Genomic DNA, 14,282 nt, shown 5'->3' on the forward strand with positions numbered 1-14,282 from the left:
TCTGTCCCCCACTTGCTGTCTGACTTCACCTCCTGCTGCTCCGCCCTCCTTACTGCTCCTCGCTGTTCCTCGCATACCCCACCCATCCCTGCTTCAGGGCCTTTGCACAGGTTGTTCTCTGCCTGTTCTGCTCTTCCTCCAGCTGTCGGTGGTGCAACTCCCTCCTCTCCTCAGATATGTGCTCAAATGGTTCCTCAGTGAAGATTCCCTTGACCACCCCGTTATACATCAGAAACTGCCCTGTCAAATTTTACCTGCATTCCCTCTTTCCCATGTTTTCTTTTTCTCCAAAGCATTTCTCATCCTCTAACATACTTCATGTTTTCCTTAATTTTATTTATTCTCTGTCTCTCCCGCTAGAATGGCAGCTCCCAAAACCTAGATAGGCTTATTTCTTCTGTTCAACATGGTCTCCCCCATGTCTGGAACAGGGTTAAGTACACAGTAGGTGCTCAATATATGTTCACTAGTTGACTGAATGGATGGTGTTGGGGAAAGGGAGGACAGAAACAGGTAAGATTTGTCCCTGTCCTATCTACTCTGTCAGGAGCTGAGCCTCAAGATGAGTCTGGGATGCCTGGGTGGCTCAGCAGTTGAGCATCTGCCTTCGGCTCAGGGCGTGATCCCAGGATCTGGGGTCGAGTCCCACATCAGGCTCCTTGGAGGAAACCTGCTTCTCCCTCTGCCTGTGTCTCTGCCTCTCTGTGTGTCTCTCATGAATAAATAAATAAAATCTTGGGGATCCCTGGGTGGCGCAGCGGTTTAGCGCCTGCCTTTGGCCCAGGGCGCGATCCTGGAGACCCGGGATCGAATCCCATGTCGGGCTCCCGGTGCATGGAGCCTGCTTCTCCCTCTGCCTGTGTCTCTGCCTCTCTCTCTCTCTCTGTGGCTATCATAAATAAATAAAAAAATTTTAAAAAATGTAAAAAATAAATAAATAAATAAAATCTTTACAAAAAAAAAAAAAAAAAGAGATGAGTCTGGACCCACCAAATCCAAAGGCAGAAGGTACTGCAATCACCTGAGGTGTGATCAGATAAGGCACTCCAGGAAGAGGCAGTATCATCTGGAGTGGTCCTTGAAGGCTCTGTGGGACTCACAGAGGTCTGGAGGCTCAGTGAGGCATCTGGGGTAGAGGATACAGCAGGCAGCACTTGGAAGGGTTGAGGTGAATTCCAGGAGGATGAAAAATTTATGGGCTCAGTAACAAGGAGAAATCTTTCAGGGCCCTGAATCCCAAGGGGATGACTCTGGATTTGGTCTTCAGAGATGTTCCCTGGTCACCAACCCCCAAACAGTTCAGAGACCTCACATCCTAGGTGAACACATCCATACATAACACCAAGATGGTAATAACAAAGAGCTCATATTAATTGAGACATTATTTATTAGGGGAAACTTGGGGGATATTCAGACAGGTAGTTTTGGTTCCAAACCCAACTCAGTTCCACCCCAGTAGGAAGAGTGAAGTGCCGAAGTCATCAGTCCTTAGAGATCTCTGGGCTTGGGTGAGAGTTTGCAGGAAGGAAGGGAGAGGGAGACATGGCGGGGAACAGAACAGAGAAGGGCCAGCCTCAATTATGAGGGGATATAGTTGGACACCTCAATGAGGTTTCTGTCAGGGTCTCGGAAATATATGGACATAATAGGTCCTTTGGCCCCTGTTCTGGGGACTGGACCCTCCTCAATAGGGACCTCACAAGCCTGAAATAGGAGGAGAAGACAAAAGTCATTCATCACAGTCCATGTATGAGACCAAAATTGAATCCTGAGAAGGCCCCTGAACTCTTCCTGACTTCATCTCTGGCCATTCTTCCCTCTCACTCTGCTCCAGCCACAGATCAGCTGCCTGGGCTTCACCACTGTACCAAACTGCCTCAGTTTCCTCATCTGTAGAGTGGAAATGATAATGGTACCTAGTATTATCTAGTAAGTGGTAGAGCCAGGATTCAAACCCAGGTAGTCTGGACCAAAGTCCATAATCTTAACTCCTCTGCTTTCCCCACTTTACTTCCGAACTAACCTTTTTCGCTGATACTTTCCAAAGAAAGATTATAGGCAAAACCCAATCTGTGTTCCCCAGATGGAGAAGCAGTGCTTCCTTTACGTGAAATCATTTTAGGTTTTAGAGGGATGCCAAGTTAATATTCCCTCTTCAATCCTATTTCAATCCTTTTTTTTTTCTCTTGTTAAGTAATCTCTACACCCAATGTGGGACTTGAACTCACAACTCCAAGAACAATAGTCGCATAATCCTCTGACCAATCCAGCCAAGACTTTCAATCCTCCTAGTTATACCAAGAAGAAAGCCTCTGGTAGATGCCAACAAGTCCTGGGCACCTCCTCAACCATTTGCCAAATCTCCCTTTGTAATGTCAGGCCCAGAGGGTTCAGAGAAAGGAAGTGGGTAGAATCTAAATGACTGGTGTTTTTATAGCTATTTGTTTTTACAAGTTAACTTCCCTTGTGTCAAGATATAATGGGCGTTTCACATACTCAGTCGAATTTATGCTTTTTACAGAAATGCGTTTCTGTAAGAAGAATTTAGGGTTTTTTTTTTTTTTTACAAGAACGATGTGCTCTTTCCTTTTAAAATAGATTTGTTTACCTAAAACAGTGATGTCAGCAGAAATAATGAGCAAACAGTTGTGTACAGGCATTCTCTAGAAGTGACAAAACCTGTTAGACCTGAAGTTTGAGGAAGACCTGCCTGAGTCTTGCTTCTGTTTTTGCCATATCAGCGGCAGCTTTCTCAAAAAAAATGTTGTCCAACTTACCTTGAGGTGCTGGACCATTTCCTCCAAAGGTACTTCTGTTATCAGACATATATCCAGGGAGCCAGGAACTGGGTGAGCAGCTTTGGGTTCAAATTCCTTTCCCACCTCGTGGAGGTTCAATTTCTGATCTCCAAAACACAATGCTTTCCGGTCACCCTATGTGGGGAGGAAGAACAATAGAGGACTAAACCCCCAAGATGAGTGTGAGGCAAAGCCCCCTCCCTACCCCAGCAAGGTTAAAACAAGGTCCAATGAGGCTTTTAATTAAAAGCAACAGCCCTGGGGATCCCTGGGTGGCTCAGCAGTTTAGCGCCTGCCTTTGGTCCAGGGTGTGATCCTGGGGACCCTGGATCAAGTCCCACATCGGGCTTCCTGCATGGAGCCTGCTTCACCCTCCGCCTGTGTCTCTGCCTCTCTCTCTCTCTCTGTGTCTCTCATGAATAAATAAATAAAATCTTTTAAAAATTTTTAAAAATTAAAAGCAACAGCCCCTTGCTTCACCGCCATCTCATTCCTTAAAGGCAACTGCTTTCAGCATGTGTGTGTGTGTGTGTGTGTGTGTTTATGTATTTCTTCTGGAAATTATTTGCATTATCATCAAATAATATGTAAATACTGCCCATGGCAGAGACAACAATTTGTCTTAATATACATTTACTTAGTATACAATATAATATACATCTCTCCTTTTTTTCTTTTTTTGGTATATTTTTTTATTGGCGTTCAGTTTGCTAACATATAGTATACCACCCAATGCTCATCCCATCAAGTGCCCTACTCCGTGCCAGTCACCCAGTCACCCCGTCACCCTGCCCACCTCCCCCTCCACCACTCCTTGTTCGTTTCCCAGAGTTAGGAGTCTCTCATGTTCTGTCACCCTCTCTGATATTTCCCACTCATTTTCTCTCCTTTCCCCTTTACTCCCTTTCACTATTTTTTATATTCCCCAAATGAATGAGACCATATAATGTTTGTCTTTCTCCAGTTGACTTACTTCACTCAGCATAATCCCCTCCAGTTCCATCCACGTCGAAGCAAATGGTGGGTATTTGTCATTTCTAATGGCTGAGGAATATTCCATTGTATACATAGACCACAGCTGCTTTATCCATTCATCTCTCTTTTTTTTATTTTTTTTTTGATTATTTATTTATGATAGTCATACAGAGAGAGAGAGAGAGGCAGAGACATAGGCAGAGGGAGAAGCAGGCTCCATGCACCGGGAGCCTGATGTGGGATTCGATCCTGGGTCTCCAGGATCGCGCCCTGGGCCAAAGGCAGGCGCCAAACCGCTGTGCCACCCAGGGATCCCCGCCATTCATCTTTCGATGGACACTGAGGCTCCTTCCACAGTTTGGCTATTGTGGACATTGCTGCTATAAACACTGGGGTGCAGGTGTTTCAGTTTTTCACTGTATCTATATCTTTGGGGTAAATCCCCAGCAGTGCAATTGCTGGGACGTAGGGCAGATCTATTTTTAACTCTTTGAGGAACCTCCACACAGTTTACCAGAGTGGCTGTACCAGTTCACACTCCCACCAACAGTGCAAGAGGGTTCCCCTTTCTCCACATCCTTTCCAACATTTGTTGTTTCCTGTCTTGTTACTCTTCAGAGTGTAGGGATAGAGGGAACATTCCTCAACATCTTAAAAGCCATCTACATAAAGCCCACTGCAAATATCATTCTCAATGGGGAAACACTGGGAGCCTTTCCTCTAAGATCAGGAACACGACAGGGATGTCCACTCTCACCACTGCTATTCAACATAGTACTAGAAGTCCTAGCCTCAGCAATCAGGCAACAAAAAGACATTAAAGGCATTCAAATTGGCAAAGAAGTCAAACTCTCTCTCTTTGCAGATTACATGATACTGTACATAGAAAACCCAAAAGAAAAAAAAAAAGAAAACCAAAAAGACTCCGCCCCAAGATTGCTAAAACTCATACAGCAATTCGGCAATGTGGCAAGATGCAAGATCAATGCCCAGAAATCAGTGGCATCTCTATACACTTAACAATGAGACTGAAGAAAGAAATTAAGGAATCAATGCCATTTACAATTGCACCCAAAAGCATAAGATACCTAGGAATAAACCTCACCAAAGAGGTAAAGGATCTATACCCTAAAAACTACAGAACACTTCTGAAAGAAATTGAGGAATACACAAAGAGATGGAAAAATATTCCATGCTCATGGATTGGAAAAATTAATATTGTGAAAATGTCTATGCTACCCAGGGCAATTTACACATTCAGTGCATCCCTATCAAAATACCATGGACTTTCTTCAGAGAGTTGGAACAAATCATCTTAAGATTTGTGTGGAATCAGAAGAGACCCCGAATAGCCAGGGGAATATTGAAAAAGAAAACCAGAGCTGGGGGCATCACAATGCTAGATTTCAAGCTGTACTACAAAGCTGTGTTCATCAAGACAGTGTGGTACTGGCACAAAAACAGACACATAGATCAATGGAACAGAATAGAGAACCCAGAAATGGCCCCTCAACTCTATGGCCAACTAATATTTGACAAAGCAGGAAAGGACTATCCACTGGAAAAAGGACAGTCTCTTCAATAAATGGTGCTGGGAAAATTGGACAGCCACGTGCAGAAGAATGAAACCAGACCATTCTCTTACACCATACACAAAGATAAACTCAAAATGGTTGAAAGTTCTAAATGAGAGACAATCCATCAAAATCCTAGAGGAGAACACAGGCAACACCCTTTTTGAACTTGGCCACAGCAACTTCTTGCAAGATACATCTATGAAAGCAAGGGAAACAAGCAAAAATGAACTATTGGGACTTGATCAAGATCAAAAGCTTCTGCACAGTAAAAGAAACAGTCAACAAAACTAAAAGACAACCTACAGGATGGGAGAAGATATTTGCAAGTGACCTATCAGATAAAGGGCTAGTATCCAAGATCTATAAAGAACTTATGAAACTCAACAGCAAAGAACAAACTCTCATTTTTTTCTTCTAAACAACCCAATTTCAAAGGGGTCAATTGCCCACCTTTAAAAAGCCTACATTTCCCAGCATTCCTTGCTGGGGGCGGCCATGTAAGATGGACTGGACAGGGAGATGTCACAAAGGTTGTGGGTGGAGCTTCTGGGAACCTCCTGCTCCCCCTGAGCTGGCACTTCTCGCTCATTCATTTCCTTCTTCCCAGCCAAGGCTTGATCCTCAACTTTCTACAGAGGTTGTTAAATGAAAGAAAAAACTCGATCTTCTTTAATCCACTGTTAGTTGAGTTTTCTCCTATGTGACTCCAGATAGTACCTGACTGATAATGGGCAGCTTTAGACATTTTCACTCCTCTCCCTGCTCTGATAAGTAAGAATTTAGCCCATCTACGTTAGCCATCTACATTACTACCCCTCCTAATAGAATTCTATCATAATTTGTAGTTCCTCTTTTAGTTGCTTTATAACTATTTATTTATTTATTTATTTATTTATTTATTTATTTATTTATTTTTGCTTTATAACTTTTTAAAACCCCACTTGCATCTTTATGTTTTGATAGATGAACTACAGACAGCTAGTATCTCAATGGCCCTCCTGTCCTCTTCATGTCACCTCCCTCTCCACCTCTACCATTTCTTTTATCATGTTCCTTTTTCTTTCTTTTCTATCACCATGGTGGATACCACATCCATTTTTCAGAAAATGATCTTATATCATATGAGTTACAGTTTGGCTGAGCATAGAATTCGAGGTTGTAGGTTATTTTCCCCCAGCCTTTTTTTTTTTCCCCATGGCCTTTTTAAAAAATATATATTTTCTTTATTTGACACACAGAGAAAGTGTGCACACAAGCAGGGGAAGCTGGAGAGGGAGAACCAGACTCCCCGCTGAGCAGAGTCCGGCACAGGCCGGATACCAGGCCAAGATCATGACCTGAGCCAAAAGGGGATGCTGCACCTAATGAGCCACCCAGGCACCCCTCCCACAGCCTTTTATTTTATACTTTTAAAATATTTTATTTATTTGTGAGAGACACAGAGAGAGAGGCAGAGGGAGAAGCAGGCTCCATGCAGGGAGGCTGACTTGGAACTCGATTCCAGGTCTCCAGGATCGCCCTGGGCTAAAGGCGGCGTTAAACCACTGAGCCACCCAGGCTGCCCTCCCAAAGCCTTTTAAATATGTTTCTTTGTTGTTTTCCTGAAGCTGGTGTTGCTATTAAGTCCGATGTTAGGGACGCCTGGGTGGCTCAGCTGTTGGGCTCCTGCCTTCGCCTCAGGTCGTGTGATCCCGGGATCCCGGATTGAGTCCTGCATCGGGCTCCCTGTGAAGAGCCTGCTGATGGGGCACAATTCTACTTTTATGCATAGCATTCCATGTTAGTTTTATTTAATTTTTTAAGGATTTTATTTTTGAGTAATCTCTACACCCAACGTAGGACTTGAACTCACGACTCCAAGATCAAGAGTTGCATGCTCTACCAACTGAGCCAGCCAGGCACACTGTTAATTTTAAATGTTTACCCTGTTTGCCATTCCATGGGCCCCCTTTTTTAAGATTTTATTTTCACTTGAAACAGAGATACAGAGAGAGTTCACATGAGCAGAGGCAGGTGTAGGGGCAGGGGGAGAAGCAGACTCCGTGCCGAGCATGGAGCCTGATGGCAGGCTGGATCCCAGGACCCAGAGGATTATGACCCAACAAAGGCACACACTTAACCATCTGAGCCACCCAGGCACCACCTCCCATGCACTTTTTCAATTTAAGACATATTTCCTGAGATCCCTGGGTGGCGCAGCGGTTTAGCGCCTGCCTGCCTTTGGCCCAGGGCGCGATCTTGGAGACCCGGGATCGAATCCCACGTCGGGCTCCCAGTGCATGGAGCCTGCTTCTCCCTCTGCCTATGTCTCTGCCTCTCTTTCTCTCTCTGTGTGACTATCATAAATAAATTTTAAAAAAAATTTTAAAAGTTAAGAATTTGAAAGAAAAAGACATATTTCCCATCTTTAAAGTCATTTGAATTCTCAAGAAGTATTCATTCTTTTTTTTTTCTGTGGCTCACTCTCTTTCTTGGAACCTTTCTTTCACCGGTTCCAAACTAGACTGAGTGTTTGATAGGTAGCTTTCTGGGATCTTCCTCTTGGGATCCACTGTGTCCTGACTTTGATGTCTTTTCTACACCTGGCTTAATCACTCATTTTAATGTATCATGCTCTCAAGTAATTTTCAAAGCAAGTGGGCAAAGTTTCTGACTCTTTATGTCTAAGTTTTTTTAAGTGAACTCTAAGCCCAATATGGGGCTCGAACTTACAACCCCGAGATCAAGAGTCACTGAGCCAGCCATGTGCCCCATATATCTAAGAATGTTTTATTTTATACTCACCTGGATTAATAGTTTGGCTCGACATAGAATTTTCCCCTCAGAATCTTGAAATTGTTCTACTGTCTTCTGGTCTCTGATGTGACTCTTGGGCAATCTGGTATCTGCATATTTCTTTTCCCTTTGTAGTTGAACTACTTTTCTTTTTTTTTAAAGTAGGCTCCATGCCCAACATGGGGCTCAAACTCATGACCCTGAAATCAAGGGTGGCATACTCTGCTGAGCTTTTTCTTTTCTTTTTATTTTTTTTAAAGATTTTGTTTATTTATTCATAGACACACAGAGAGAGGCAGAGACACAGGCAGAGGGAGAGGGAGAAGCAGGCTCCATGCAGGGAGCCTGATGTGGGACTCGATCCTGGGTCTCCAGGATCACACCCCAGGCTGCAGGCAGCGCCAAACCGCTGCGCCACCCGGGCTGCCCGAGCTTTTTCTTTTTAAAGAAAAAACCTCTCTCTCTCTTTTTGAAAAGTCGTAGGATATTCATTTCCACTTTGATGTCCTGTAATTCCATAAGAACATATCTAAGTGTCAATGTGCTTTCTGTATAAAGACTGGGAAGTTATTTTGCATTACTTTTATGGCAATTTCCTCCCCTCCCTTTTCTCTATTCTTTCTCTTGAAGTTCCACTCTTCAGAGTTTGGAATCTCCTACATGGATGCTTTAAATTTTTCTCACAGATTTCCTGTGGGTTTTTTTTAGGGGAGGGGGGTTAAAAGTATTATAACCAAATTCTACTTCACTTACAGTTTGTACTTGGGAAAGCAATTACCTTGAAAGTTGTGACTTCCATGCCCAGGATCTTGGAATAAAACATGGTGGTGTCTTTGATACTCTTTACTGTCATCACAATGTGGTCAAGTCTACTGATAAGACATGATGAAAGAGTCTGACTGCTGTTCCTCCATGACTTAAAAAAAAAAAGAAATTCAAAAAAGATCACATTGCCACTGGTCACACCCATGTTTCCTGTTTCCTTCTCTTCACCTCTCCTCTCTTCACAAGTAGTATATTTCCTCCCCACTCCATTTCCAGGGGAAAGTCCTGGGAGGAAACTTGTGTAGAGTCTTATCACCCTTGTGTGGATTCACAAGAGTCTACCATGACCACTCTTTTCTGTTTTCTTGTTCTCTTTCCCCTTGTAGAAGGATAGAGATGAAGTTAAGGGAAGTGGAGACCAAGACCAAACCCTCTCTTTTTGTCCCCAAGCTGGAATTCTTCTCTTTTGCCAGAAATGATAAGACCTAGAGGAGGCCTAACCCTATGAGTACAAGCCCTCCGTTGGCCGGTTTAACCCAGTCCCCTTTTTTTCTCACTCCTTAGCTATGCTAGGACAGGAAAGGAGCATCTCAGACAGAATAAATATTTCTTTGCATATGTGTTTCCAGATCCACCTTGACACCCAGTGGGATGGCATACCTCCCTGCTTCTTACTTCCAGCCATCTGCACACTTCCCACCTGCTCTTTCTCTTGATTTGCATTCTTTAGTAATTTATATATTTACTTTACATCTGCTACAGGATTATAAAGTGTCTGTGGTCTGGCACTATAGCAGAGTATAGCAGTTAAAAGAACAGGACAGCCCGGGTGGCTCAGCGGTTTAGCGCCACCTTCGGCCCAGGGTGTGATCCTGGAGACCTGGGATTGAGTCCCACTTCAGGCTCTCTGTATGGAGCCTGCTTCTCCCTCTGCCTGTCTCTGCCTCTCTCTCTCCCTGTGTCTCTCATGAGTAAATAAATAAAATCTTTAAAAAAATAAAAGAACAGATTTTGGGTGCCAGACTGATGTTTAATTAATCTGTCTGTGCCGTGCTTTCCCCTTCCATAAAATGTGCATGATTTTATACATATAAGATTTTTAAAAGATTTTATTTATTTATTCATGAGAGACACACACAGAGGGGGCAGAGACATAGGCAGAGGGAGAAGCAGGCTCCCCACAAGGAGCCCGATGTGGTACTCAATCCTGGGATCACGCCCTGAGCCAAAGGCAGACGCTCAACTGCTGAGCCACCCAGGTGTCCCTATACATATAAGATTATTGTGAACATTAAAAAAAAAAGAGTTGGATTTTTAAGGGCTTAGAACAATGCCTGGCATGTAGCAAGTGCTATAAGAGTTAACGGTGATGGGGGCACCTGGGTGGCTCAGGTGGCTCAGTGGTTGAGCATCTACCTTTGGCTCAGGTTGTGATCCCTGCATCCTGGGATTGAGTCCTGCATCTGGCTCCCCTCAGGGAGCCTGCTTTTCCTTCTTCTTATATGTCTGCCTCTCTGTGTCTCTCGTGAATAAATAAATGGGGAAAAAAAGAGTTAACGGTGATGATGATGATGTTGTCATGATCATCTTGTTAAATTTCAGACTCCCTACTGTGGTTCCTAGTCTCTACAGCCTCATCCATTTCAAGCTACATTGTTCTTTGCCTGTTCCTCATAAAGGCAATCTTTGTATCTTTGGCCTCAGGGCCTTATGCATATGCTGATATCTCTCTCTCTCTGACTAGAAGATAAGCTACATTAGGGCAGAGATTTCTCTCTGTTCCACACTGTGTCCCAAACAGCTAGTAGATATTCAATAATATTTGCTCAATTAGTGGATATCTACAACAGTTAGGGCCCAGTGCCTAGCACAAAGTCTGACTATTCCATTCCACCCTATGCTATTTGATTCATTCTGTTCCACTGTCTTCAATTCCATTCAAACCATTACATTTTAAACAACCGATTTCACTGAGCCCCAGCTTAAAAAAAAATACTGTGCTGTTCTATTCTCCTGAGTGGAGGAAGCATTAGTAAAGTTGCTGAGCTCTGCTGTCCTCATGGATACAGCGGATCCAAAGGGACACACAAGCAATAGAATGAGAAATTGACTGACCTTTGGACTCCATTAAAAAGAAAGTTGTATGTTGGGCTCCACTGAAAATAAAGTTTATTGTTAAAAACCTTTTAATGTCTGTAGGATCTGTAATAGCACCCCTTTTCATTCCTGATATTGGTAGTTTGTATTTTTCCCTTAATTGCCTGAGAAAAGGGCAGCGCCGGTGGCGCAGCGGTTCAGTGCCACCGGCAGCCCAGGGTGTGATCCTGGAGACCCTGGATCGAGTCCCATGTCAGGGTCCCTGCATGGAACCTGCTTCTCCCTCTGCCTGTGTCTCTGACTCTCTCTCTCTCTGCCTCCCTATGAATAAATAAATAAAATCTTTTTAAAAATTGCCTGAGAGAAAACAGAAATTACTAATATATTTTTTAAATATTTTATTTATTCATGAGAGACACACAGAGAGAGGCAGAGACACAGGCAGAGGGAGAAGCAGGCTCCCTGCAGAGAGCCCGATGTGGGATTCGATCCTGGGTCTCCAGGATCATGCCCTGAGCCAAAGGCAGACCCTCAACCGCTGAGCCACCCAGGGATCCCTTCCTTCCACTTTCTAAAGGTTCAATTTGCTGTTCCTTTTCCAGCTTCTTGATATGGAAGCTCAGGTCACTGGTTTTCAACTTTCCTGATCTATGCATTTAGAACTATAGATTTCCCCCTACATGCCACTTTAGCCACACACACCCTCCTCCAATTTTGATAGTATTATTGGAAATCAACTCAACCCATTTCTCCCATTTTTATTTTTTTTTAAGATTTTGTTTATTTATTCATGAGAGACACACAGAGAGAGGCAGAGACATAGGCAGAGGGAGAAGCAGGTTCCCTGAGGGGAGCCCGATGTGGGACTTGATCCCAGGACTCTGGGGTCATGACCTGAGCCAAAGGCAGATGCTCAACCACTGAGCCATCCAGGTACCCCTCCTCTCACTTTTCAATGCCCTACCAGCTCAGACTCACTCCCCAGATACCATTTTGCAGACAAGGAGCTCCAGCCTCACAAATTCAAGGATGAGTCTTAAAGAACCAGAAGAAAGGCCAGTGTGGTTTAGAATCCAAGAGTGAGTGAGGTATGAGTACATGGGGAAAGCCAGGGCCAGATAGTTCCAGGTTGTTAAGGTGAGTTTAGGGAGGTGGTTTATAAAAGGATCATCAGGACATAGTAGTCATATAAGTCTTACTCTGTGCCAAGCCCTGTTCTAAGCATGACAGGAAGTATGGTTTATTCCTCACAGTAGATATCTCTATATAGTAGGGTGCCCGGGACACCGTGCCTTCCCTCCTGCCTCCTATTTTTCTACAGAATCGTCTTCAAGGTCTCCTTCAGGGTGCCAGGGGCCCCTGGAATTCTTCTGGCCAACCTCAAGGTCAGCGCCAGGTTTCCTGGCCCCTCTCCACACTGCTCCATCAGGACACTCCCACCCAACTGGCTCCCTGAAGCCACCCTAAGGGAGCAGAGCGGTCAGCCCTCAGCCCAGGTCCATTCTTGAAGACATGTTGCTGTCTGGCCACATTAGAACAGGGCCTTTCTGTGTCCCTCTGCTGCCCTCTGCTTGTCTTTGAAAGCAGAAGAGACAGGAGGACGGGGGAAATGGGTGTCAGCACCCTAGGAGAGCCCACAAAGAAGAGAAGCTGGTTACCGGGCCTGGGCTGGGGCATCCCCGGCCTTGGTGTGAACACCTGTGCCCCCGGGCCCTGGGACCACCTCACTCACCTGCTTCTGGCAAGTTCCGCCCCACATCCTGGCTGCCAGCCTGGAGGGCAGATGGTGCAGCATGGCAGGCTAGGTGTCCTTGCCCTGAAGCCTCCAGATAACCCTCTGGCTCAGCGCCTGGAGATCAAGGGTCAGGAATGGGAGGGCCATGGGCTGAGGAATGCTGGTGGTGACAGGGGTAGGCGGTGCAAGTACAAGTATTCTGAAATAAAACTCAGGGCCTTAAGGGGCACCTGGGTGGCTCAGTGGCTGGGTTTCGGCCTTCAGCTCAGGTCATGGTCTCCAGGTCCTGGGGTTAAGTCCCACATCAGGCTCCCCACGGGGAGCCTGCTTCTCCCTCTGCCTGTGTCCCTGCCTCTCTCTCTCTGTGTCTGTCATGAATAAATAAATAAAATCTTAAAAAAAAAAAACTCAAGGCTTTGAAAGTAAAAGCTTGAGGTCTGACGTTGGCTCAGGCTGCCATAACAAAGTATCACAAACTGGGTGGCCTGAAATTAATTTTCTCGCAGTTCTGGATGCTGGAAGTTTGAGATCAGGGTGCCAGCAGGGTCATGTGCTGGTCAGGTCTCTCTTCCTGACTTGAGGATGTCCCCCTTCTCTCTGTGTCTTCACACAGTGGAGAGAAAGAGCAGGCTCTCTGGTCCCCTCTTGGAAGGGCACTAATCCCATCATGAGCACCCCACCCTCATAACGTCATCTAAATCCTAATCAACCCCCCCCCCACACACACACAAAGGCTTCACCTCCTAACACCATCACTTTGGGGGCTGGGACTTAAACATATGAATTTGGGGGGAACACAAGCATTCAGCCCATTACACGGTGTACGTGTAAGGGATTACTTTGTAATAGCAGAAAATTCACCCATCCTAAGTGTGGTGAGGGGATTCTTTATTCTAGGGTGTGAGGCCTCTGGTCTGTTTAAGCTTGTGTCCCTGGGGTTTGAGATCTCTGATACATTTGAGATTCAGAGTTTGTATCCAGGGTGTGAAGTTAGAAGTTGTCTGAGTTAGGTATGACCACTGACTTATGGGTCTGTTTCTGAGGCAAGATCTCTTAAGCTATTAAGTGTTCTGTGTCCCAGGGTGCAATGTTTCTGAATTCTTTTGGGGTGTGAGCTTTGAGGTTTGCCCCATCCCTTACCAAGCCCTCTCCCTCCACTGCTGGGAGTCAGGGAACATTCACTAGTCCCAACGCTGCTTGCCTTACCCTGCACTGAGTTCTCTTTCCCTTGGGGGTTACTGGTCTAGCCCCTGGGGCATGTGAGTTTGAGATTCTTATTCCTCTGCACACCCCAGATACCCCACCCCAACACACACACAAGTTCTCTTGTGCTATGTGTATTGATTTTAGCATATGATTTTTCCTTATAATACATGAATATAGGTTTGTATAAAAGGTTTCAACAGTACATTAAGTATATGGACTACGGGGTCATCCCCACCTCCATGCTCCAAACATTACCACTGAGGTCAGTTTCTGGTGTTTACACACACACACACACACACATACACACAACCACGGTAACCAGCTCCCACCTGCTCTTCCTTGTTAACATTCTGT

General features: G+C 44.9%; 1 protein-coding gene and 1 long non-coding RNA gene across 2 annotated transcripts in view; one reads left to right on the forward strand and one right to left on the reverse strand.

Moving 5' to 3' along the window:
• LOC144307906 (uncharacterized) overlaps positions 1–14,282 on the forward strand; it is a 58,852-nt gene that overhangs the window by 24,115 nt on the left and 20,455 nt on the right. The gene's annotated exons all lie outside the window — the stretch shown is intronic.
• GLOD5 (glyoxalase domain containing 5) lies at positions 1,370–12,868 on the reverse strand. Its single transcript, XM_077888034.1, has 4 exons — positions 12,720–12,868; positions 8,904–9,041; positions 2,778–2,933; positions 1,370–1,704 (listed from the first exon to the last, which is right to left on the reverse strand). Exons 1-4 carry the CDS (start codon positions 12,780–12,782, stop codon positions 1,579–1,581), a joined length of 483 nt encoding a protein of 160 aa, XP_077744160.1. The 5' UTR covers positions 12,783–12,868; the 3' UTR covers positions 1,370–1,578.

The sequence above is a fragment of the Canis aureus genome, chromosome X (assembly GCF_053574225.1).
Source record: "Canis aureus isolate CA01 chromosome X, VMU_Caureus_v.1.0, whole genome shotgun sequence".
NCBI classification, from domain to species: Eukaryota; Metazoa; Chordata; class Mammalia; order Carnivora; family Canidae; genus Canis; species Canis aureus.